The 25523-nt window shown below is 42.1% G+C and overlaps 1 protein-coding gene across 1 annotated transcript in view; it reads left to right on the top strand.

The window, feature by feature from the left end:
* Positions 1–13424: 13424 nt before the first annotated feature.
* The window catches only part of itga1 (integrin, alpha 1), a 45741-nt gene continuing 33642 nt past the window's right edge, over positions 13425–25523 (top strand). The window contains exon 1 of the mRNA XM_070989752.1: positions 13425–13665. Coding sequence (XP_070845853.1) covers positions 13617–13665 — 49 coding nt within the window. The 5' untranslated portion in view covers positions 13425–13616. The remainder of the gene's footprint in view (positions 13666–25523) is intronic.

Raw genomic sequence — 25523 nt, 5'->3', positions numbered from 1 at the left:
CCTCCTAAATCTTACACACTGGCCCTTATAGAACTGAAAATCAATTTGTTAGATATGCAACCTGTGCTTTCATCTTCTTCCCTGTCATTGAAGGATACACGCTCTGAAGCTGTAGCCTGGTTTTCCTTCAAAATCTCTCTGTACACAATATGTCCATGCCCATAAATTGCTCTATGACTTTACAAACTGCAATATTGCACAAGATTTTCTTACCACCAATCCTAGATGTCTCTTTCAGCAGGGAATTATAACCGTGTAGGGTCGACATAATAACGGTAATTTCATCAGTGATATTCGTGTGTCACAACACTGTGTCTCTATGTTGCACATGACTCTGCGTTCGAAGATGTTTTTGAGTGTTGCTGCTGTGAGCGTTGAGCCTGCATTCAGTCTGTCAGTGTGGAGGAATCCCACACTTGCCTTGGGAGACGTAGCAGTCCTTGTATGGTCAGTTGTGTCAGGTACCAGGCGCTCAATCCCCACCAGCTGTGAAACATTCACAGACAAGAAGACTGTGATGTGCACTGGGGAGTTTGACTACACTAGTTATTGCTATGATTTCCCCAAACATCAGATCAATACAGAAGAAAAAATTCCCACCCACAGAATAGTTTCTGGATGATTTTTAAGGCAGCTCCACCTGCGAGAAATTAAGACGTAATGAGTGATCATGATTTCTTTCTGAATGGTAATTAGTAAAGCAAATAATCTGAGACACACCTCCGCTCGTCCCATGAAGGGAGTTCAGTTTGTGAGGCTGTTTTGGATTAAATTCTGGGTAACATGTTCCACAAAGGCCATCATCAAGCATAAACGCAGAATAAAGAACACAAGGATTTAATCTAAAGAAAACAGATAATCCCTGTGGAGAAGTTCAGATCATTAGTGAGGTTAAAGATTAAGCAATCAGCCATAAACACAACCTGATTCCAAAAAAGTGGAGGCTCTGAGTAAAACAAATAAAAAACAGGATGCAATCATTTGCAAACAGGCTGTTTTTACTGGCAAGTGTTAGGAAGTGTTTCTGAGCCATTGCAGTAATATCCTTCAAACAATCATGTGTTCACAAAGTGGTGAACCTCACTCCATCCTCGATTGTGAACCACTGAGCCTTTCAAAGATACCACTTTCATACCCAATCATGATACTATCATCTTAGGTGGAATTTGGAGAAATATTTTGTGTTATTAGTGTGAAAAAAACACTGGAAAACAATTATAACAGTGACAGTGGTTTGTTGTGGATGCACAGAACATTGATGGATTGATGCTTAATTGATGATGGGAAGTGCGTAAGACCAAGATGCTAAACTCATTTTTAGTAGGCAGAGACATTTCCCTCACTCTTCTCTATTAATTCCAGCAACTTGTCCTTTATTAGAAGTCATGTGAGAAAGAATGACCACAAAAACCTGGAAGGCAAACTCACCATCATCACAACAACCACACCATTTTAACAATATAATTTAGTCCATACTGGGATCTTCTTACTTCCTAGCTGAGTGATGAATAGGTTGCTCTTTGTATGTGTAGACCTGTAAGCCTGAACAAAACTGCTCTGGTATCAGGGCTTAGCACTGAGAGGCAGCTAATCCGCTAATCCCACTTTAAGGAGATTTCTGTTCGAAGTAAGATGAGGCTTTGTTTTTCTTTTTGTGTCTGAATGTGATATACTGTATATAAAGTACCGGTCATACGTGCCTGTGATACCTTATTCAGTTTTTTCTTGGGCTGAGAGCTGCCTTTGCTTTGTTAGCCTTCCCGCTAACTTGGCTAATATGCTTCAGCTAACCTCACTACAAAACTAATATAAGGACAATAACATAAGGAATTATTATTCATTGTTAACATGATGAATAAAAGAAACCCCACAAACATGTAGTTTGTGCTTTTTAAAAATTCATTATGTTATTGCTCAGTGTTAGCCTTATAGTTTCTCATGTGGATACCTACGCTGTGTTTGTTTTAGCTAGCTTTCAGAGAAGTTAGCTAAAACTGGCGCCACACACCACATATCAAAGCTCCCATCAAATCCCAGCCTTTGTGTTTGGTCCATCACCTGGATTAAAAGTGGCCGTGTTAGCAAAATTTAGGATTATTAGTTTTTTTTTAAATATAATCAGAGGTTAGTACAGAGTACAGAGTGCTAACTGTCCTAAAACATGCAAGACATCTTGAATTATGAGGAAGTATTCAGATCCATTAGTAAGCTTGCATGTAAAATCTTTATTTGTAAAGTCAGTCATGACCATAGCTGTGAAATAAATATAGTAGAGACAACAATATTACCCTCTGAATTGTAGTGGAGTCTAAACTAGTGTAAAATGGAAATACTAAAGTAAAATACCTCACATTTTTACTGACGTACTGCACTTACGTAAACCTACTTTGACACACTCGACCCCTGGTGAGCAAAGACATTAATTTCTCCTCCCTGAATGTGGCGCATTCTCAGTATATGAGCTCACCGCTGGCATGGCGTGGACTGATTAAATAATCTCTGCTTTCTTAATCTTTGATGAACTCTGCCAAGAAAGTCACAACACATCACAAGTAACAAACAGTCTTCTAGGAGTCCTTAAGTGTGGCCTTAAAAATTCCTTGGAGAGATGAATCCCCAGACGGGTGGAAATATGCGCTGTGTAAACAACCATCTCTACTATCATCACAACCCAGACAGTCGCCTGACACTGACCATCTAGGTAGCATATTTGCACACAGTCCAAGATGACAAGATGCGTAAGCATTAGGCCTGGAAACACTCTAATAAATCCCCATCTGTCTGTGGGCAAATGTAAAACTGTATAGAAAGATTTAATATTGCAATGGTAGCCTGATCAGACCAAAATAAAAAATACAGCTTGGTAGATTCCAATTAACTCTTTATAAAAAGCATGATAAAAAGCTGAAGTTATTAATCTATCCATTGAAAGACCGTGTTTTTGAAATGTAAATAGTAATTTGACGTAAATCCTTCCTGACATATCAGCTCATCATCTGCTGCCCCACTGACACTATTAATAAACCTTTGTGTCCCTGTGAAGCCTACCAGAGATCTGTGGTTTCAAATGGTCTGGACGAAACATCTGTATTTTTCACTTAGTACATTTTTTCTCACTGATCCTGCAGTTCTGGTCCTGACAAAAAGCTGAAATCACTCCCCAGAGCCTTGAAGGAGGCCACACTCAGGCCCATATTGGAGCCATTTCCTGTCTCTGGAGTGGGCAAAGGGTTGACCCTCAGTGCCCCCTCTCTATAAATGCACAAGAGCACGCTCATATACACACATGCGTGCACTCTTTTAAGACAACACCCCCGCAGAGAGTACATGGGGAGTCACTTACCATTGCACTGCAGTAAGTGAATTACAGAATCTCTCAATTTGCCGCTACACTGCATCTCACAGGAGAATGGCTGAGAAAATATAATTATATTTAATAGCATGTGATATTCAAAAGCACCGGTGAACATGAGGAGGCTGAGAAACAGCAGGATCACAATTTTGGGGCTCGCAAATGAAAATCCTATCAGTTTTCTTGCAGCTTGTCTCAATAATGAGAAACAAGACAGGAAAATAGGCCAAACTGTATGGAAATAATTGCAGAATAAAAGGTCACATCTGTAAATTTCTCCACGGCCGATATTGGTTCTCTGTTTTGAACTGGTGTGAAACAGAAGCTTGGTGCAATTCACAGCGCGATTATGATGGTAGCACGTCCAAGGACATGCTGGCTTCAAGGCCAGGTGGGCTAAATAAGTCTGTATGCCATGCACGCAGACAACAGTAAGGATGTTAAACATGAGAATGAAAGAGAGAGAATAATGAGGTGAAAGAACGACACAAAGCAGCAAAATAATGTCTGTTTCAACATCTGCTCCAACTCTGCACAATTACGGGAAGTGCTTCGCCTTTGCCCCACTCACAGTGACACGAATAATAAACATAACAATGAGGCAATACATCTACAGCTTATAATTCAATTGACCAAAGAGTAACTTTACTTCACAGCAAAGGCTTGAGAACATGTATTGAGAGCCCTATATCTAGGACACAGATCAGTCAATGGACAGGGGAAGTCTTTTATCACATGCATGTGGATGAATGAAGTCATTGTGTCCAGATCAGCTACATACAGAAAACATGACACTTTCAAGATGATTTTCAAACTTGCTGGACTAATCTGTGTGACATTTTTTTCTACAGCAATTAAAGCCAAGTCTAAAGCTAGACTTAACTTAATCTGAAGCTTTAAGTGAGTTTCAGCTTGTTGTTTCGCTGTCCAGCCCAAGAATTTACTGTTTTGGTTCACTCTCACGGCTCTCATAGTGTCGTTTTTGGCTGCAGCAGGTTGCTGCTTTTAGCGAAAAAGCTCTCAAAAGACGCTACATGACCTGCTCAGCAGCAAACACCACACAGACACCGTTAGCAATTAGCTTGTGAACAGTAATGGAGCATTTAGCAACTGTTAGCGATTTAAGCAAATATTTCCTTCAGGAGTTTAGCTAAACTAGCTACTGTTTAGCTAAACTAGCGTAGCATTTAACCAAGCCACTAAATTGATTTAACAGAAGTGAAGTGAAAGTGAAAGATCTAAAGTAAGGTGACAAATTGAACTTTTAATTTGAAAGAGGAAGTATCTTTTTTCTTTCAAAAGCTGCAAAGTCTTGTTTAACATATAGAAAGTTTGTGTGCACATTTGTGGGGCCCGATCTCTGTGTAGAATCCCTTAGTTTGTATTGTAGAACCTAATAGTTATTATTTCTGCAACCCAAAATGAAAATGTTCTTCTTCTATTAAGCCTCCAGATTTTTGTGATCCTCCCAAAGCGATCCTCCCTTTCCTCTGTTCTCCCTGCTAGATTTCTGCAGGAAGCCTTTAACAATGGGACCCCTCCAGAGGTTCTGAAACCCAGCTGTAAGAAAGTCTATGCACACACAGTGCAGACACACACGTGTGACCACGTTTATATTTGCACGTACACACACACATTCACAGTATGCACAGCGAACGTCAACATGCAGCCGTCCATTAACGTGAACATTAAATAGAACCTTCCATTGTTAGTGTGATAAAACCGCTGAGTTGACAGTCGACCAGCACTGTTCAGTCAGGAGACTTCTGATTAGCATGCAGAGACCAGGAACAGCTGATGAACCGGCATCGCGGCTGACCTCATTGTGAACATTTGGTTTATTTGCTCAGTAGAAGTGATGGATTAGTCAAGCCACCCTCTACTCAGTTTAAGGCAAAGCAACCATCTGTGTACAATTTTGAAGTACATATCCTTCATTTGAGCGCTTCTTTTTTTTTGCTGCTTTATACTGTATTTCTACTCCACAACATTTCAGAGGAAACTATATACTTGTTTTTTTTTTCAGATTAAGATTATACATGTAAAACATAAGTTGATTTTATAAAAAATGACAAGTATTGCAGATAAACCCAGTGAACAGCATATAATTTAGTTATACTGGCTACAGCTTGACCAACTACAAATAAAATGCTGCTTCGACCTTAATGCATCAGTAACAATCATTCAGTAGCTGATCCTTTTTACATATACTCAACTGGAAGGAGAACAAAGACGATATTGTTTCACCTCATCAGTTCCACTGATTTTTGTAAATATATGCTTATTTTGAATATGATGGCAGCAACACGTTTCAAACAAGTTGGGACAGGAGCGACAAACACTGATAAAGTTGTAGAATGCTCCAAAAACACCTGTTTGGAGCGAGTTTCACCACTTTGTGAACACATGATTGTATAAAGGATATGTTCAGCTCGGGAACATTTTGTAAAACCTGAGTCAGTAAACACAGTTTGTTTGCCAACGATTGATTAAATAATGTGCCTAAAGTGTAGTAAATACCCTGGTTGGCCTCAGTTTTAGCCAGTTCCAGCTAATAATCCTGACCAGATGACTTCTTGTGCTGCTCACTATTTGTGGTCAGAGGCCAACCGATGTTCACCCCGAAACACAGGATTTGTGGTTAAAAAAGCCAAGTAAAACCGAACATGATGAGGAGGCATGGAGACCTTATGATCTTAATCATCATCTGGTTACTCAAGGGAAGGTCGAGTACAGAAGGGTCAAACACACATGAGCACACACACACACACGATATTCCCACTGAGTACCGCAGCATATACCTGAGGAGATTCGACCCCCCGAGGGCCTGACCTGGAGCATTTTGTGCCCTTCTCAGCCCCTGAATTCATATTCACCACAGGAGACCTGTCAAAGTCACCAAAACTAAATCTGTCACAAATTAAATTCCTCGCGGTTGTGACTCAGGTATTCATAAACAAAAAGTAAACTGCCAGCAAAGTTAAAGCCTCGCTGCCTCTAATGTGACCGCTGTAAACTGTGTTACTCAGTAGGTAACAGAATCCCAGTTCACGGTACTGTACTGCAGCATATGGTCCTGATGTGGGTGTGTTGTGAATATTTTGCTTTGCCACCTGTGACAGCCAACTTGTAAACAAATCTCTTCCCGTTTGTTTGGAGAATCCAAATAAACTGTCCATAAATATGCTGTTTAGTAGCTACAGCATGTTGTAAGTGCATGTTACGATGTGACATCGTGAGCAAAATGGTGTGAAAGATGCTTTTTGTTTTGTTTTGTGTTTTGTTCAGATGATGTCAGAGCCAGTGTCCCTGCTTGGATTGTTACCCAGAAGCTGTATGATCAGGTAAATATGAACTGTTTGGTCTGGAAGCTGCTGATGCAAAATCTTTGATCACCGCTAAAAAAAAAAAAAAATGTCTCCTCTGGTCAACTGTAGAAACATGGCAGTGCAACATGGCGGACTCCATGAAGGAGCACCTGCTCCCTCTGTAGATATAAGGAGCTCATCCTAAGGTAACAAAAACACAATTCTTATTTTTAGGTGATTCTACAGCTATTAACAATAGATCCATCTACACACTGGACCTTTAAACAATTTATCCAAGTCTGTCCTATAACAGTAGCTTCATGCCAATTTGTCATCAAGAGTTATTAGCTAATATGAGGCTCCAATAGTCTGGCTTCTTTCTTGTTTTCTCCCTTTCTGTACACATTAATCAGCATTTCTGTTATTGTGGCAGTGTTAGCTTGCTGGCTAATTTTCAACTTGCTTTGGCGAGATGTTTTGAAACCTAAGTCCTAAAATGTACATGAAGACGAGATAACAAAAGACATCGTTACACTTGTGCTTTCCCTACTGTGACATGTCCAAATGGCCCATTTGTGCAACTACCCTCTCAATATTTGTAAAACATGATGACACGTGACGTTTCACCATTCTGCTGAATTCTTTGTGCTTTCTCTGGAACACAGATTGGGCTTTGTCTTCATTTTGTAAATCATGGCAAGTTCAGAAAGGTGGTGGGTGGACTACAGTGGGCTACTGTAACGCCACTGTCTACTTCTTGAAAGGCCAACGACTGGTGGGTTCAAAAGTCATATTATTCAAAATGAAAAAACTGGACCATGCAGAACTCTTCCTTGTGCTACATTGTGAGCATAACGTTAGGACTCAACCTTGGCGGTCCCCGGCGTCACCACCCTCCCCCGTCAGGTCTCCTCCCATGTCCACCATGCTGTCATGTCAGATGTCACGCCAAGAAATTACTGCACTCTGAGCAGAATATGATATCCTCCAGTCACAATGGCTGTGTGACATGCCAAGAATGTGATGTCACATGCTGGAAACAACTGTGTGTGTGTGTGCACATGTGTACATGGCTATCGACATAGTATGTGTAAGCATGTCTGTCCTCAGGGACAAAAGAGAAATTCATTACAGCAGTTTATTCTTACACTATCAAGAGCTTCATGCTATAACTTTCTGACAGCAAAAGTGGTGTGAAGCTGCCTGCAGGGAGTGACTCCAGTCCAGTTTTGGCCCTCATCTGTCTTTAAACAATCCATTCCACTGAGCGAAGCCCCACCAAACATCCTGTATACTGACACCAGGGTCTGGGGACAAATCACATTCCTGTCATTGTTAGGCAGCCATAGTCATGTACAGCAAAACCAAGAAACATAAGGGCTTCCAACTTCTGACTCTGTTTCCCCAACAATACTGCTCAGTCGCACATAAAGCCAAAAAAGCCACTTTCTGCTGTACAGGGATTACCCAGAATGCATGCTGCACCTGCTCTATGGGGGTTGCAGCCAAGAGACTTCCACTGTTGAAACGACTAATTTCCGGTTTAGCCTTCCGCTAACTTCAGTGGTGGTAAAATGATTTAATCGTGCAGCTCATCTAGACTTTCCAAATGTTATCAGGTCAGTGTTATCTACCGTTTTACACCCCCGTCTTCTAGTCTATGGGAAAGAGTCTTCACCGCCATGCTAGCAGCTCTGTGAGGCTGTACTTCAGTGCAGTGGTGCTTTGGGCTAAATGCTAATATCAGCCAGGCAGCTTGTCCACCATGTTTAACATGAGTTTAAATTATTAAGTTATATGGACTTACATGATGTGAGGGCTCATATGCAAACGCATGGGAGGTTTTAGTGAATTCATGACTATACTCAGCAGAGAAGAAGGATGTTGTAAAAGAAGGAAGAAGTGCCCACTGTCTCTGCGGGAGACATGGAGCCAATGGCCAGGCTGTAACCAACACTCTGACTCAGTGTTGACAGAGTCAAAGGGTCGAGACCCTGTGCTGGTCCTCTGTAGAGTGACGTGAAGCTCCAGGTCCTGGGGTGATAGCAACCCCAGAAAGGAGGAGACTGACGAGGCCTCTAATTGCTGTCCACATGTGTCAGATTGTTGTTTTGCCTGCCCAGGAGGGATCTGAGGGTGACTTTGAAGATAGTGTGCTAATTTCTACCCACATGCTCCCATGTAGGCATCAGAGTCTGAGCTGGGAATTAAGAAAAAATGGGTTGACAAGCTTAAACTTGTTTTCTGAGCGTTTGTAATGCATCCCCTCCTTTCTTGACTTTACACTGGATGGATTTCTATAAATTCCGAATCTTGATAGCTTTAGAGGCTAAATAATTGGTACAAAAAGGCCAAAACATTGTGGTATTTCAGGCGAACGTAAGGTTTTACAGGATATAACTTAAGGATAGTGCACAATGAGTCCTAATGAACTGTTACAGGCCTGATGTTTAATACCCAGGAAATAAAGCTCACATCCACTTATCACATTGGTTTCCATTTGCTTTTTAATATGAGGCATTTCCTGTTTGTTGATGACTCTGCAAACATTTGTTATAGTCACATCATTAGTGTAAAAGAGTAAATAAAGGGAAGGATACCACAGGAACAAGAGCGTGGACCATAGCAGAGTTGAACGTCAGACATTTCCATTTGCTCTGGTTACAGTTAGAGGTCGAAACATAGTCAAATGCTGTTCTCATCAAAGAGGAATCAGTGAGGATGGATCTGCTTTCATTCACACTGAGCTGACAGAGGTCTTTCTTTTTTCTCTGAAGTTCATCCCCTCTAGTATTGCTAAGTCACGCTTACAAGCAACCACCCGCACTGCAAACGCCAACAGGGCCCGGCAGACATGCAGCATAACCATGACAAAGTAGTCTTATCTTATTCATTCAATGGCTTCAGTGTTAGCTGGAGATTAAAAAACAGAAGCTAAAGTCAGACTGAGACATAGTCTACATCAATATAGAGCCAACATGTCCTTATATAGCAATGAGCTGCTGTATTTGTCCTATCATGAATACTGAGCAAGGAGAATGGGCTGCTGTACCCTGTCCTGGTTTTGTTAATTAGATAAAAAAAAGATAAACTTTTTCTATCCCATGTCAGGGAAATTTGCTCGTTACAGACAGCAAGAATAAAAAGGAGATGTAAAAAAAAAAAAAAAAAGAGCAAATAGAAAATAAAGGATTAAAAAAAATCAACAACATATTTTTTTGAATTGCACATGAGTGGATAATAAAATACAGTGTTTTTGTATTATTTCATGGTAGAAAATATAACGCAGTCAAAATTATTGAAGTAAAAAATATAGAAGTGATAAGAAAAATATGTAATTTTGCACAAGAAACTTTGTCTATGAGAATCTTTACATCTCAATGGCCTCTGATAATCCACACATTTCGTTTATTTTCATTAAATACCAGCTGCTCAGTAGGTTAGTAACAGGTTCAATAAGCAAAAACAAACGTCCATTAAGATTAAACTCACACCAAACAACATTAATTTGGCACTTGAAGGTGTAAGAAGGTTCCTTAAAAGGGCACTCCGACGATTTTATTCACAGCTGTCAGTTTCACGGGAAGCCTGTGAAAACAGATGGAGCTTTGTCAAAGTCTGAGTGAATAACTCCTTAGGTTGTTGTCAGGGTTATCTCTTATCTTGAGCTTGGAAACTACAAATCTATAACAGACAACCTGTGTTACAAATGGGCCTTGTGGAGTGTGAAAGACGCAATCTTCTACCAGATAAGAGGGGAGGGACTAATGAAAAGATTAAGTGTTGTATGATAGGAAATATAGGGTCCAGAGTTTTTGAAGATTTCTATTATGGACTAAAAGTTGGGATATCTGACGTCCTGCTGCTTAGCTGATGACCATTCTTTTGTTTAAGTGGCGTTAAACCAGCTGACAAACTGATTTTCGCATTCACATCAAGACTGGTTTCTGTCCACCTGCCAAATTAAGACACCTTTTTTCTCTGTTTTTGGTCTCCACCAACTCCTGAGGGGAAATATTTGATTGTTTAGCCGCTAAATCCTCCACTATGTTCACCAGCTAGTCGCTAACTGTGTCTGTCTGCTGAACCAAAAATCAAAACACTGAGCTGAAAGAGGCTAAATGCTGCGTAGAGCTGAGTGGATCTGCACAGCTGGGTGATTATTCCCTGTGGATTGGTCACTACTACTTATTTCATTGATTGTTAATGTAATAATATTGATAAGTGCAGCTTTAACCTGGCTCCTGTGAGTCGCTTTGTGTCAACAGATATTAGTTAAAACGGTCTCAAATCTGAAGGTGTCAAATGAGAATTCAGCGCAACAACAGAGAATACCATACATAGTATATGTTTACCGTGAGCTGTCATCTACCTCTACACACAAGCACTATCCTTTTGTATACATTAGAGATTCCTTAGATGCTCACTGTAAATAGCTTTCACTGGAGGGGAGAGGTTGTCATTGGGCAGGGAGGGTCTACTGCCTGGCTTTAGCATGACTCAATGATTGACTCGGTCTGCAGATAAATGCTGTCTGTCAGACTGTATGAACCAAGCTAATTTCCTTCACTTAAAGGGATTTACTGGGCCTGGGATACGCAGTTTGTCTTCATTGCCTTATGCAACAAAAAGCTGCTCTGAAGAGCTGCGATGACCGGAGAATATGAATGTGTTTCACCGCATTCTGTTCAAAGAAACTGTTTATGAAAGTGAATGAAGATGCCTTTGATTCATTAGGGACCCTGAGAGCCTCGTATCTTGTGCGCTCCTAATGCTCTCTTCCTGTCTGCATGTATACAGACATCTAAAGGGGGAGAGAGAGGAAAAACACATTAGAATAGACTTTCATGGCTAATAGAGGAATATAGTATGTCATGATGAAAGGCAGCGGGCGGAGGGAGGGGAGGAAACTGTGTAGAGGTCAAAAATGAAAACATGGAGCGCCATCTATACACTCTCTATACATTGTTAGCAGGCGAATAAAAGGATATGAGTGGGCTGAGGTGTGTAAGAGGATGAGGAAGGGGGGAGATGGGTGGGGAAGGGTGTGCTGTAGTGAGGAAATACATGGAAACTAATCAGAGTCTTCCTGAGTCTCGGTCGGAGATATCTGCAGGGCTGAAGACAGGAAGGACTCCTGTAAACTGTCTCATTCACTGAGAGTTCCTGAGATCCTGTCTGATCCACAAGTGTGTCTCTCTACATCTAAAGTGTGCTGTGTTGTCATTGGCATATGCTGTGTAACCTCACATTTTCCCCTGCCATGTAGCGTGCGTGCGCAAATCTGTAACAGGATATACTGTATGTATGGTAAGTAAGTCATTCTGCATGCTAGCGGATGAAATCACCTTCATGTTTGCAGTTCTTTGTATACTGACATTCATAATATTTATACACAGAAATGGAGAAGGATAACAGTGGATCTGCTGCTCCATGATAGAAGAAATGGATGCAGGCATACAAGTGTGTGTGTGTGACAATTGCACAGTCTAGTAATGACGCTGCGTGTGACCGATTTGAAAGAAAATTGCAGGGTGAATGGCAAAGAAGAATAAAATATGGCTGAAAAGTAAATTAAAAAAAGGGAAACGGAGCAACAATATAAGATGTAGGAGGGAGCGAGCTCAAAGCAGTCTTTGAAATTTTAGGAAGCTCTTCCCCTCTTTGAGTGAATTTCATCCCTTCCTGTAACAATCCTGTGATTTTATATCCACATTTCAGACTATTCGTCACCTTGCAGTTTTAATTCCAGGACAGGAACTCATTAAAGATCAGAGACAAGCAGCTGCATGAGTGCATCACTCACGTTTCTCTGTTTCATCCCAAAAATCTGATTCTGACATTTGTTTTTTGGGCAAAAAGACAATCAGAAGTCTAACACACTATGACTATAGCCTCTTCCATCATATAATATTGTGCATGACATACTGTATTCTATATATTGTGCACACGGTGCAGGAAAGGTATTTGGACTATTAAACTGACAAATGAGAAATCGTCTTTCTGGTGTAACTAACACAGTCGTAAGCCTTCAGACTTCTTTTTAATACAGTACAGGGGCCCTAACTTTTGCCACAGAACCACAGCTGGTATAAATGAGTGCGGACCCCAGGGAAATAGATTACTTACGGCTGGACGGCTGAGTGCCAAAGGGGCATAAGAGCAATTTTACTAAATTTATCGGGCGGCAAAACCAACAAAGTTGATGTTTGCCTACAATCTGCTCTACATTTCCTCCCACAGTTCTTTCGTAATGCTTCTTCCACTCTTGCATTCAAAACTTGCATGTTTTCACTTGAGTCTTTCACATTTACTGCTGTTCAACTGAAATTATACACAAAAGCTAAAATGTTCTTCCACATAAAAAAAATGCCAAAATGCAATTTTCTCATAAACTCTCCACAATCACTTCATCATTGTCTGATACATCATTCAGTGAAATCATGGCGTCGATGCTCTTCTAATAAATCTAAGGTAGCGTTGGTTTATTAAGAACAATTCAAGTGAAGGATCAGCTGTCACAGGCTGAAATTAGACGACTCTGGTCTCATTGTTCAACAGTTGCGTCCCCGTCTCCAGACAGCACTGCGCTGCTCTCACTCTACTGCTAACACTTTCCCATGGACTGGCAGACCAAGCCCCCACAAACGTATCTTATAGGGTCCTGTGCTTGGGTGAACTCCTCTCAACGCTCCTCCTCCTCCTCCTCCTCCTCCTCCTCCTCCTCCTCCTCCTCGCAGCCCATGTCTGTCCCGGTCCGCTCAGCCGAGCCACACGCAATGGAACAGAGCTGATCCAGTTAAACTGTGGATGCTGCAGCTCGGGAAATGCCTTGTGGGTTCTCCTCAGTCATTTAGCGATTTTACTCTTCTGAGGATCTTTGTTTAACACCGAGCGTGAACGGGGAGAAAGTCCGCGGAATAAGTGAAGCGACGGGACATCTGTAGTGCGTCAGGATGCTCGGGATAAGTCAACATCTCACTTTGACAGCAGCGGCAGTGGTTGGTGAGTACTAACTTAGAAGGAACTGGCGCATTTGTGGTGATTATCAGAGGAAATAACGCGTGACGGGCGGAGAGAGAGCGCCGTTTCTGCCGCGTCAATCTCTCCAGCAGCGCATCTTTTGCGCGCACGCTGCACGGCAGCTGAGATCATCGCAGTCTGCATAATTGACGACTGAGCGGCTAAAAGCATCCATTAGGTGTGTCACTCACGTTGCCTGCTCGCCCATTAAAAGGTGGTGGCACCACAGTGTCCTCGTAAAATGCCCCTAAATACTTTCCGTCCGTTTTGCCCAGATGTTATTTATTCTGACTGAGGGAAGCCGCGGAGCACTTAATTGTTTCTGTGTGCAGCAGCTTGGTCCTAAAGCATGGCATTGCCTCATATAATAGAGGCATTAGAGTCAGTCAAATTACTGTATGGTGCTCTAATTGAATATTGCACATGGCAGTGTTTACACAGCAGAGTCAGAACTTCTTAGGAAAGAAAGTTCTGCTGCCTGCAAGCAAACATTTCTGCAGTGTCAGGTATTTTCGTGTGTTTCTGCAGAAACAGGCGTCATGCGGAATGATGTCAGGTATCTTATGACAAAATAAACCCTTGCAAGGATCTCTGGATGAACACGCTGGAGAGGGGATTTACACAAATCATCAGTGATAATTAGATTTGCATTTCCAGAAGGTGAGAAGTGAAATGAATATTGTCTTTGCAGCAGCTTTAGGAGGCTCTGTGTTTGTGATGGTTAGGATATCCGTGTTGGTATTGTGGAGTCCCATCGGTGAAACTGCGCTCTCAGGTTCAACTCCAGAGCAGCAGCAGTGAATTAACTTCTAGGTCATGTCGAAGTAGTTCAAACATGATGGAAAGTACCGGCAAAGCTGAGTGAACCGCCCCTCTGAGTTTGAAGGAGAGAAAAAAGAGAGGAGAAGAAGAAAGAGAGCAAAGTAAACAGTGCCTGTCTCTCTTTAATTCTCAGATTCCTGCGATTACATGTGATACTGGCTTGTGATGGTCATTAAGGAATTGAGTTAGAAATGGAGATCTGTGTGTGTGTGTGTGTGTGTGTGTGTGTGTGTGTGTGTGTGTGTGTGTGTGTGTGTGTGTGTGTGTGTTGGGGGCATCAGCAGAAGCTCTCAAAGCAAATCATCCAGAAGTCAGGGTTGCCTCTTTGGCTCATTGCACCCCTGCTGCCCCCGTTGAGCTCCTCCAGTCACGTTGCTGCGGCTCATCAATGATCTGTGCTGCAGTTACTTAACTAAACTAGTTACTAGCGCTGTGTGATTGTCTCATGTCCCATCCTGCACTCGCCTACTGCTTCTAGGTCTAGTCTGTCAGAGCATGACCTCGACTGGGTTACGCAGGGGTAGAAGCTATCTGGTTTGATACCATACTGGGAGATCCTGTGTTGTGCTATGGGAGCTGCCTCTGCCTTCCTCAGAGACCCACATGTGGTTATTGTAGTGGCAGCATTTAATCTCTGTAAATTCCTAACGGAGATGGGGCTACAGGTGGTTTGAGTTTGGTAGTGCGGAGGAGAGGGGCATCTGGCTTCAATCAGCATGTGTCAGACCGGAGTGACCAAGCTTTCTAAGGACGTGAACGGCACCTATACTGGAAACCTGGACTGCAAGGAATCATTATCGTTATCATCGGTCAATCTGTTTATTGCTTTTATGGATTGATTAATCATTTAGTGGATAAATGCCCATCACAGCTCCCCAGAGCCCAAGATGATGTCTTCAAATTGCTTGTTTTAATTGACAAATAATTTAAAACAGAACTGAAGCGATTATTCGATTCACTGATAGGCAGAAAAATAACAGGAAGCTGTTCAATCATTTTTCAATAAAAAATTGTGAAAAAAAAAGACAAATTTTATCTGTTTCCAGCTTCTCAAATGAGAAGATTGGCTGCTTTTCTTTGTCAAATGTCATTGTAGAGTGACTGTTTTTGGAGTTTTGGACTTTTGGTGAAAGAAAATTGTCTGATTAATCAATAATGACGATAAGATTTGAGTTTACTAACAAAGACCCAAACAATTTTAGAAGCTGAAACAAGATCGTGTTGCTCATCTGCTTGAAAAACGACGAACAATTAGCCGATGTTCAGTTGTTTTTATGTCTTATTAATCAACCCATCATTTCAACCCCTGTTGCGGTTTTCCGTCTCTCCTCTCTGTCTCGCTTTGTTGTGCTTGTGATTGATCTGAAGCTGTTAATGTGAGCCTTCCTAAACGCAGCACATCACACAGATCGCACATGTTGAGCGGTTTGTCAGATGTGAGAAACAGTCGTGGGACGTTTTGGACTTCATATGGGTCTTTGACACTTTAGACGTCGCCTGTTCAGCTGGTTTGTCACACATAGGAATGTGTTTAATGTCTTTGTCGTTATGTCTGGTACAAAGATGGAGAGAAGGGGTGAAGGCTTGGTCGGATATAACTGCTTTTACTCCTGCAGGCTCTCACATTTCAGATTTTCCTTTTCTTTACATTTTCACACATCGCACATGGAAAGCTGCAGTAGACGACCACAGTAGATGGATAGCTCACTGAAATCTGCACAGTCAAGAGATATACACAGGTCTTCAGACATTAAAAGACATGAATTGAATTTATGAGTCTGAGCAGTGAACCCGGCCATCTCTGTCATTAGCAACCTGTCTCCTCATCCTCCTCCTCCTCCTCTATCTCTATTATCTTCCATTTGAATCAGCTCGCTCCCTGAGTCGCGGCAATCAGCACTAATTAAACACAAACTGTCTGCTGGCAGAGGCAGACAGAGTCCCTGGAATGTTAAGTAATTAAGATCTGATTATGTCCGTTTATTCAGCGTCTTTGATGTGTTCGCTTAGCATCCTCGTCGTCTTAAGTTATGCCATCGCTACTGAGCACTTTGACCTTTCTGTTGGCAGCTTTATGACACTGTCAGACACCCGTCTGTCACCAGTACGTCTCAGTGAGAAGACTGGCAGGGACCAATCTCAGAGGCAGCTATCGTCTCAATATGATTTAACCTCTGGGGGCACGGCCAGTGTTTCACGGCCTCCAGTGTAGCTAGCGGATATATTTTTTATGGTCTGACTAGCAGTCTGATGTTGGCTAATCTCTATAAAGAGATATCTGGTTATGAATACAGGAAAAAAGTGAAGAAAAAGATAAATTGACGTCAGACGACAGCTGGTGGGTTCTGAGATTGCATTTTGGTCAAGTCTGAGCATGTTAGCATGATGACATTAGCATTTAGCCTCAGCACATCTTTACAGAGCAGCTAGCATGGCTATACGCTCTGTTCAAATGCTGTATTGGGGGGGATGTGTTGTTCAAGGTGCGGATGAGGCATGAAACAGACGGAAGATCAGTTTGAGTAACAGATTAATGTGTTTAAAGGCTTATCAGACACCAAACCACTGCACAACAGTTTGTTGTCACAGCAGCAAATATTTTATCTTTTTGTCATGACCCTTGTGAGGTGAGCAGTAACGATGTGGCGTTCGTGTTCGCGTGAAGGAATCCATCAGGAATGCCTTGCCGGTTGGTGTCATGTTGCACTGCAGACAAAGTCGAGTCAAGTTCTGCTTTTTTGCCACCCAGCCCTGCGTTGGCACTCCCACTGCTTTGCCAGACTGCCTCCATTCAAATAAATGAGGGTGGGTCTGAACGTGGCTTTGTTTTTATGTATACAGGCTTGTAACTTCTAAGTTGTAAAATCACATTTTCTCTGATGACAATCACCATCATGTTTTCTGTCAGAGGAAGTTTGTGTGTTCAGTTGTTTGACAGCAGCATCCTGCCCCCGAAATAATTTGGAGAAAAACAAAAAGAAAGCTCGACAAATCTCCATTTTTTGCTGAGATGCAACCACGCAGGTTCCATTTTTCAGCATGTGTTTCTCACACATATTTGGCCTTTCTGGTTAATGCTCTGTCTAATGTGGTCGAGGTGCAGGTTTTCACACTTTAAGGATGTTGCATACCAGCTAACACATACCTCATGGTTTACATTTCTTGTTTACAGCTCGACTGTGTGACAATCTGTGACTGTGGTTTAAAATGTTCATGCACTTTCTTCTTATCTGTCTGATAAAGTGTAGAACCAGTTGTGAGATAAATTATATATTAGATTTAGTAGACCAGAAAACATCCCAAGGCTACAAGCAGCTCCTAAGAGTTAAGAGTTTAAGGGGAAGTGCAGTGTGTATCATCTCCGCACGCAACTGAAAAGTTTTGTGCAAATTAGACTGGAATGACGGTTCGTGACTGCACCAAGACCGCAGTGTCCAGAGCCAGGCAGCAAAGTTCATTTGTTGATCCAGGGGTCTTCAAAGTCTGAAAGTTTCTGAATTAGTATGTATCTGTTACTTGGATCTTGACGGTGAAACACCAAATTCCGGGCTACTTTTGAGGTAAAAGATGTGACTGTGTAAACCCTGACCTCACCACCGCACCCATCATACAGGAAACTGAAACCGTTTGCTTTGCCAAATGCAAATACATGTGGTTGCTGGGTCTGTCATGCATGCAGCAAGCGCCACCAACGTTTGGAAGTCACATCAGCTGGCACGTGCTTAGAGAGCACACACACGCCAGCGATGCACGGACGACATCATGGCTACATTTTGGCAAGTGGGAAATGGGTTGAAGTGAGGAAGAGTGTCGAAAACATCGTGGTCATGGTGGCTTTCAGCTACAAATGCTGTTGTGACTTGAGCCAGAATGTAATTCAAACATTCAGTTAGTTCAAAGAGAAAAAAGTGACAGCGGCGGGTTTTGTTCCTACTGCTCTAATGTGACGACTTTCAGCTTTTCTTTGTCTAATGTAAACTGATTTTTGGGGGATTTTGACTGCAGTGCATTAATCATAATTTGCAGCCTTGCATACGTACTCAGTGGTCTGTCAGCGTGTCCACATCTTTCCACCTCCATTCAAAGTTAAGATCGTCTTAGCTAAGCTTGTTTATAATTATTTGATTACTTCACTTCACTTGGCATTCATTTTTGATAGTGCTGAACTTATTAGGGCAGTACAGTCCAGATTGAGACAAGCTCGGGCATCTTGGGCGAATGTAAAGACGACTGATGTCACAATATAGCTCAAAGCAGGAACACAAACGCATATATTTCCTTGATGAACTGTGTTAGTCGAAGGAGGTTCAAAGATTTACCCGAGCCTATGAAACCACAAGGGCCACCCACATGACATGGTTTCATACTCTGCTGCCTCAACCCACCACAGATGTGTAGCTGATTCTGCTAGCTCTGCAGCATGTGGCAGCCATGAAAGTATCATATGCAATTGGAAAGATGTTCAAGGTCAGGTAAAGCTAATGTGTTTCATAACATCAGTGATGGGGGAGCTGGCACCAGTCAAGGCGGATGACAACTGTACCTTTTACCCTCACGTCTTGTCATTTAGCTTGAGTGGTAGTTTGAGACAAAACATGAAAATGGGGTTGTTTCTACAGATTATGTTTTGCCATCCGCTGTGTGTAGTTTAAAAGAACAGGAAATAGGGTACGACATGCAACAAAGGGCCCCAGTTTAAATCCAGCGGGGGCGTTGGGGTTGTATAGTTTGAATCTTCACCACTAAGACACTGGATGCCCACATTTTACAGATAATTTAAATATCTACAAGCTTTCTGCTGCTTTCCTACAAGTTGAATGCCCTATGAAACATGAAAATTAAAACGAACAAAGAGAAAGATATGACGGATGAAGGAGGGTGGGCGTGGGGAAAGTTAGCCTGGTCTTATTTGAAGCTTTGAAGGTTTGTATAAATCTCGCTTACAAAACAGTTAAAGCTGGAATAACTAAACCTAGTAAAGACTCACATTTCTCGATAAAATCTGCCAATGAGTCAGTTTTTTGAAGTTAAAAATTAGCTCAAACCTCACAACAACTTTAGGGATGTTGCAATGATGCACTGCAATGATTGTAGTGAAATAAAAACGAATATTGTCTCTGGTTTGTACACTGTAAAAGAAAGTTGAGAAAACTCATAATTTAGGCAACTGTCCTCACTAAATTGTTGTTTTAAGTCAACAGTCAAACTCTTCAATTTTGAAATAAACTAACAGTGTTTTGCCAACTTATTATCTTTAGTTGAGGCAATGTACTTTGTATCTCTCTGAGAAACAATAAATTCTGTATTTCAGAAATTGCTGAGAAGATTCATTAACAAGAAAAACTGTTAATAATTTAACGTTTTTAGTTGGAATCATTTAATTTTCAAACACCTGCATAATGACAGATTGGATTCAGAGCTCACTGTGAACACTTTCTGAAATACACAATTTTTGGTTTCTAAAACCCAAAGATTAAAGTTCTTCTTCACAACAGATTAGAGGTCAGCAAAACTTTTAAAAAGTTAATTTCAAAACTTCAGAGTTGGAGTTTGACTGAAGACAGCCGCCTTGAAATCAGGAGCTTTTTCAACCGTTTTTCACCGTGACGGCGCACTGGCACGTCGGGTTCTACCACAGAACTGAGTCATCACTGAATCATGATGCTTCTGTCTCTGCTGTAGCTGCAGACGGGGAAGTGAGAGAGAAATAAAAAGAAACTCGGGGTTGCCAAGGCGATGCTTGTGCCCAAACGTTTTCTCTTCTGCGGCTGCGGAAGAGATGCCATCTCCAGAAGTCTTTAGCAACAACATGCAGAACTTAGCTTTCCCCCTCATTCGGGAAAAGTGGGCAAATACAGTGGATGTGAATGCAGATAGTTAACTCTACCACTTGACTTACTGACTGAAAGACTACCTCCACAGACTGTTTGAAAACCTAATCGTCCTATAAGTGGCCTCCAAGCTCCAAAATAAACACAGAGGCTCACATGATAGTGAGATAAGTGCAGAATAATCCCCAAACTTCAGCCGGCAGCAAACACACACTTTATACAGAAACTGATATCTGTCATAAAAGAGCTTCGAATAAACAAGACACCCGTGAAGGTGCGAGATCACATGTCGTGTCAGCTTACATAGGTCTTAACCTCCATGGAAGGTCAAGCCACACACATGTACAAACACACGGACACACACTGAACACATAAAAGCATTCAGCATGTGTTTCACACCTCATCAGCCGTCACCACTTTTCTTCAGGATGTAACCATTTTAGCATTTTCAGGAGCATCCTCTTAACCCCGTTAAGCCCTGGTGTAACTGTTTCCACTTTTCAGTGGGATAAAATGGGAAATTACCGATAATCGATGTACTGCACCACCACCGTTCTGCATACACAGATTATCAGTTCTTCATAGGAATTCAGCCCGTCAGTCAGCCACACTCTGTCCACAGATAATTTGCTGGTGCTGATGTATTTTTCGGTCACGTGACCTCCGACACTTTGAGGCATCGGGGGCAAAGAGGAGGGAGGAGGAGGCGGCAGCAGGGCAGACAGGGAGGCAAAGGGGAAAGTGTGAAGGAGCTTGTCGGGAGAGGAAAGCTGCGGGTGAGACGACTGGGAGTCGGAGGGGAGGTCCGTTTCAGAGAATTCGTGGTGGGAGGAGATTGCATTATCTCCTGTTTTAGCAAAACAAGGAGAAGAGTGAAAAGTGCAGAGGTCAAAGAGGGACAGACAACGCACACTGTTTTCCAAGCAGCGGAGATGGTTACTCCTCTCTGCAGCTTCTCTATTTGATATCACTGTGGTCAACAAGTTCTCATGCCTGAACACGTCGTTTGTCGCCGCCTCCCAGAACGTTTCAGGACTGCTCCAACTCAAACAAAACTCTGGTCCGTTGGCCTGTTTGATTTGGTTCGTTAGGGTTGTTGTGAAAGTTGTGAACTAAGGAACCACGCTGAGACCACCAGAAAAGGACGGCCTCTGTTTGGCTTCAAGTTCTAAGCAACACGGACCAACCAGGACTGTGTAAGAGCTCTTAAGCTCATCTGCTGAACTGTCAAGTCAGTCAGCTCTTGATCTGTAGAACACATCTACTGGTTAGTTTCTCCAGTTTTCCATGATATAGGCTTATTATTGTGTAACAAGTGGCCAAAATATGCTTGATATTACACGGTTGTCTGAAGAGATTCAGACCAGACAACAAAGGAAAAGTCAGCTGGTTTCATGATAGTTTTGGAAGGATATAAACAATGTTAGATGTTGTTTACACATATGAGTTGGGATTTTACCTGATATATTAGAAATAAAAACAAATTACAAATGAATTGAATGTATTAAACCAGAGGGACTCTCTGCTGTGACACAAAGCGCATCTTTTTTAACACGTGTGTAACTCTTTGTCTCAACGAGGTCCAGTTACAGTCTTCACTAATAACTCTCGTAATAAATTGCACTGTAAATGAATTATTTCTTCATGAGAGACATTAGATTAACACATGGCACAGCACAGCACAGCTCTGCTCGCTGTCAATCACCAGAATTCGATTTCCCCTCGTAGATCCTGGTGATGCTGGAGGACAGTCACCCAATCCGTCCAATGAATGAGTTGCATGTAAAACCAGATGACTTCATATTTAGTCTCTTAGTTTGCAGACCAGATGAAAAATGCTTTTTCTTCTTGGGTCCTGACCAAATGAACCAAACTACAGGAGTGAGAACACTGTAAGACCTCTTGGCTACGTCACAGGAAACATTGCCTTCATGGCTGTTGGCATCAATAGCCCTATTGGACTTTATTGACCTGGATATGATGTCATGGCTCCGGTTGACACCAGCGTTTCAGACGTGAAGCATCTGATCTTCAGCAGCCACATTAATAATACAGTTTACAGTCGTTACAAACATAAACACACGCTTGCAGCTCATTTATATCCACTGACAGATGCTTTGTTGCCGTGCTTGAATAGGACAACCTTTTGTTGTGTTGTCTGTCTTTACTGCCTGTAAATGTCAGTGTAGCCGATCTCACTGCACAGCTGTCGACTGCCGTTCGGCGTGTTATGAGCCTCGGGATGCTGATTTGCACGGGACTAACACTGATGGATAAGTCGTTTGCGGATGAATATTTACAGATATTACAGACATAGGACTACGATCACAGATGACCTCTGCAATCCTTATAAATGGCTAGAGGTCCCTCGATAATACAAGGTCCATCTGAACAGGGCTCATGCCTACCTTCTTTAGCCCCTTTGTGCAACTGTATAACAAAGCTACTTCCTCTTTTGATACAGAGAGGAAAGACATTATTGACTGCTGGAGCGTGTCTGGAGAACATCTGATGAGGGCAGCATCACTGTGGCCTGTGTTAAACTTCTGTCTTTTCCCAGAATTGATGTGACTTTGAAAAGCCTTTTTGTTTGGGGTGTAGTTTGTGATAAAGGGATTTTTTTTTGTAAAACAGGATTTAGGTCTGTCTACAGTCATTTCCTTGTTTTTGCCGGTGCCAACATGTTGCCAGGAGAAACACATAAGGAACACACACACACACACACACACACACACACACACACACACACACACACACACACACACACACACACACATACTTGTATTCCTTCGGGGCTCTCACTACCTGCTAAGTGCTGATAGCTTCAGATCCTTGATGTATGTGTGTCTGTTTCTGTGTCTGCGCTTGTGTGTGTGTGTGTGTGTTTGCTACCAGAGCAATGCTGCATCTGTGCACCAGGCCTGTCCAGCCCTCCCGCCCCCCCCATCTCTCTCTCCCAGGCAGCGTCCAGCCAGAGCTATCCATCAAACTGGCATCATACAGGGAGCAGAGGAGCAGTGGCGTCTGCCTGGGGCAACGTGTTCACATTAACCTCTCCGACATGAGGCCAACATGAGCAGCCGTGCAAGTCATGGCGCTCTTCAACCACACCAAAGTTTCCTGGGAAAGCAGTGGCTGCTTGTAACTCTTATATGATGTTTAATAATGCTATACGAATATATACTGAATCAGACAGAAGTCTTTGGGATCAGCTTAAGACTTCAATGTGAGCGCTCACAGGAGGAAAAAGAGCATATTTTTCTGTAGGCGTAACAAAATACTGTATTGATTGGGAGTCTGTGTCAGCAAGTAATCAATATTAGATGACTCATATTGGAAAAAGTGGCAAAAACAGTTGATCCTGATCCCTTTTATCCCCCCTGATGCTCTTTCTGCTTGCGCTCTTTTTTTGTGACCGTGTTTTTATTTTGGTTTCTGGCGGCTGGAAACATTTCCTCCCCCTTATCTTCAAAAAGCCAATAATGATAGTGATGGAGGCTTATGTGACGAATGCTGATTGACCTCTGTGCTCTGGTCTGTGCATGTGAGAAAAACCTGCCATTAATGGTCACGGGCTTGCATATACATTCGATTTTTCATCTTTTACAAAGCATCTTGCTCATTTAGAATACATCAGAGTGAGTGAGTTTGTATCGTGTGATGCTTTTCTTTACTGTTCTTGAGTAGCCTTAAAAACATCGAGGGCGCCACGACCCGCCTTGAACACATCTGTGTGTTTGACAGAGAGGGAGTGTGTTGACAGGGGGTGGGATTCACCCCCGCAGAGACCGTGTCCACACTAATGTGGATGTGTTTAAAATATGTTTTTTTCTCTCCTTTGAGCTTCAGTCTGGAGTTTTTCACCTCTAAACACAATCTTCTCATCATAACAAAGCACTTAAAAGACATTTCTGATTTCAGCATGTTAGGAAACGCAGACCGGTGAATTGAGGGTTTGACATGTTACAGTAAGCACTGTGCAGGCTCTTTAAATAGCCCTATTCTAAGCATTTAATTGTTTCTCTCATATGCTTTTCCTTTTTCAATCTTTGTTTACTAAATTGTGTATTTACCAAACATTCCACAACTAACAATTAGATTAATCTGCTGCTATGATCAGCACCAAGCAATCATCATTTAAGCGTCTTTCGAGGGGGCTCGAGAAACATGGGCGTGTTTCTGTTCTCAGCGCTGCTTTGAGAAACACACATACAGGAAATAATGAGCAAATCCTAATCGGATCACGCTTTCAATCACTCTTTTAAATGAAGAGTTTAACATTTGGGGAAACATGCTTATCCTCTTTCTTTCCAAGACCTAGATGAGAAGATCGATGCCACTCTGACGCCTGGGTGTTAGCTTGAGCTGGGTGCCGATTAGCAATAGCCCAGCAAAACTCCAGGAAGTAACTGCATGCAGATGTGGTTTTCCAAGCATGTAAAACCACATCTCATCATCTCACATCAAGATGTAGAAAGATTTAGAGGCGTATTTGTGAACTTTGTGGGGAGCCAGGCTAGCTGTTTCCCTGTGTTTCCAGGCTTTATGCTAAGCTAGGCTAATCGCATCCCAGCTCGAGCTCGATACTTTGCACACAGATGTGAGAGTGGTGTCAAACTTCACATCAGAGAGCTGGAAAGTGTGTTTCCAAAATGTCAAACAGTTCCTTTAAGAGCAATCTTTTCAAGGATGAACTGGTTTGAATTTGATGGTCAAAGGTCAAAGGTCACTGTGAGTTCACAAAACGTATTTTTGGGCATAACTCAAGAATTCATACACCAGTATAGATCATCTCTGCTGCTGCGTTGAAGATGTGTAGCTTCTTTGCAGCAACACCCATATTTGAGTAATTGTAGTCCATCACAAGCTGATATTAATCTTCAGCTGTCGTTGCACCATGTGATGAAGCTCTCGTTCAGCCCTCTGTACTCCTCAAAGCATTGAAATCATACACGTCAGTATAGCGAGAACTTCCATTTCGCCTAAAAATACGTTTCAAAGTCTTCACCACGTATATGATGTGATTCGGGATTAGCAGAGGGGTACAACTGCGAGGCCGTACTTCTAGTTTTTCCTATGAATTAATTGCATCGATCCACCCAAACAGCAGACAGCGCACTAGAAGCACTCTACAATTATTGTATATTTCTGCTACTAATTAAACTTTTAGCAAATGTAAGTGGAGAG

The sequence above is a fragment of the Chaetodon trifascialis genome, chromosome 20 (genome assembly GCF_039877785.1).
Source record: "Chaetodon trifascialis isolate fChaTrf1 chromosome 20, fChaTrf1.hap1, whole genome shotgun sequence".
NCBI lineage: Eukaryota > Metazoa > Chordata > Actinopteri > Chaetodontiformes > Chaetodontidae > Chaetodon > Chaetodon trifascialis.
The sequence above is the reverse complement of the archived record's forward strand: the minus strand, read 5'-3'. Positions and strand labels throughout refer to the sequence as shown.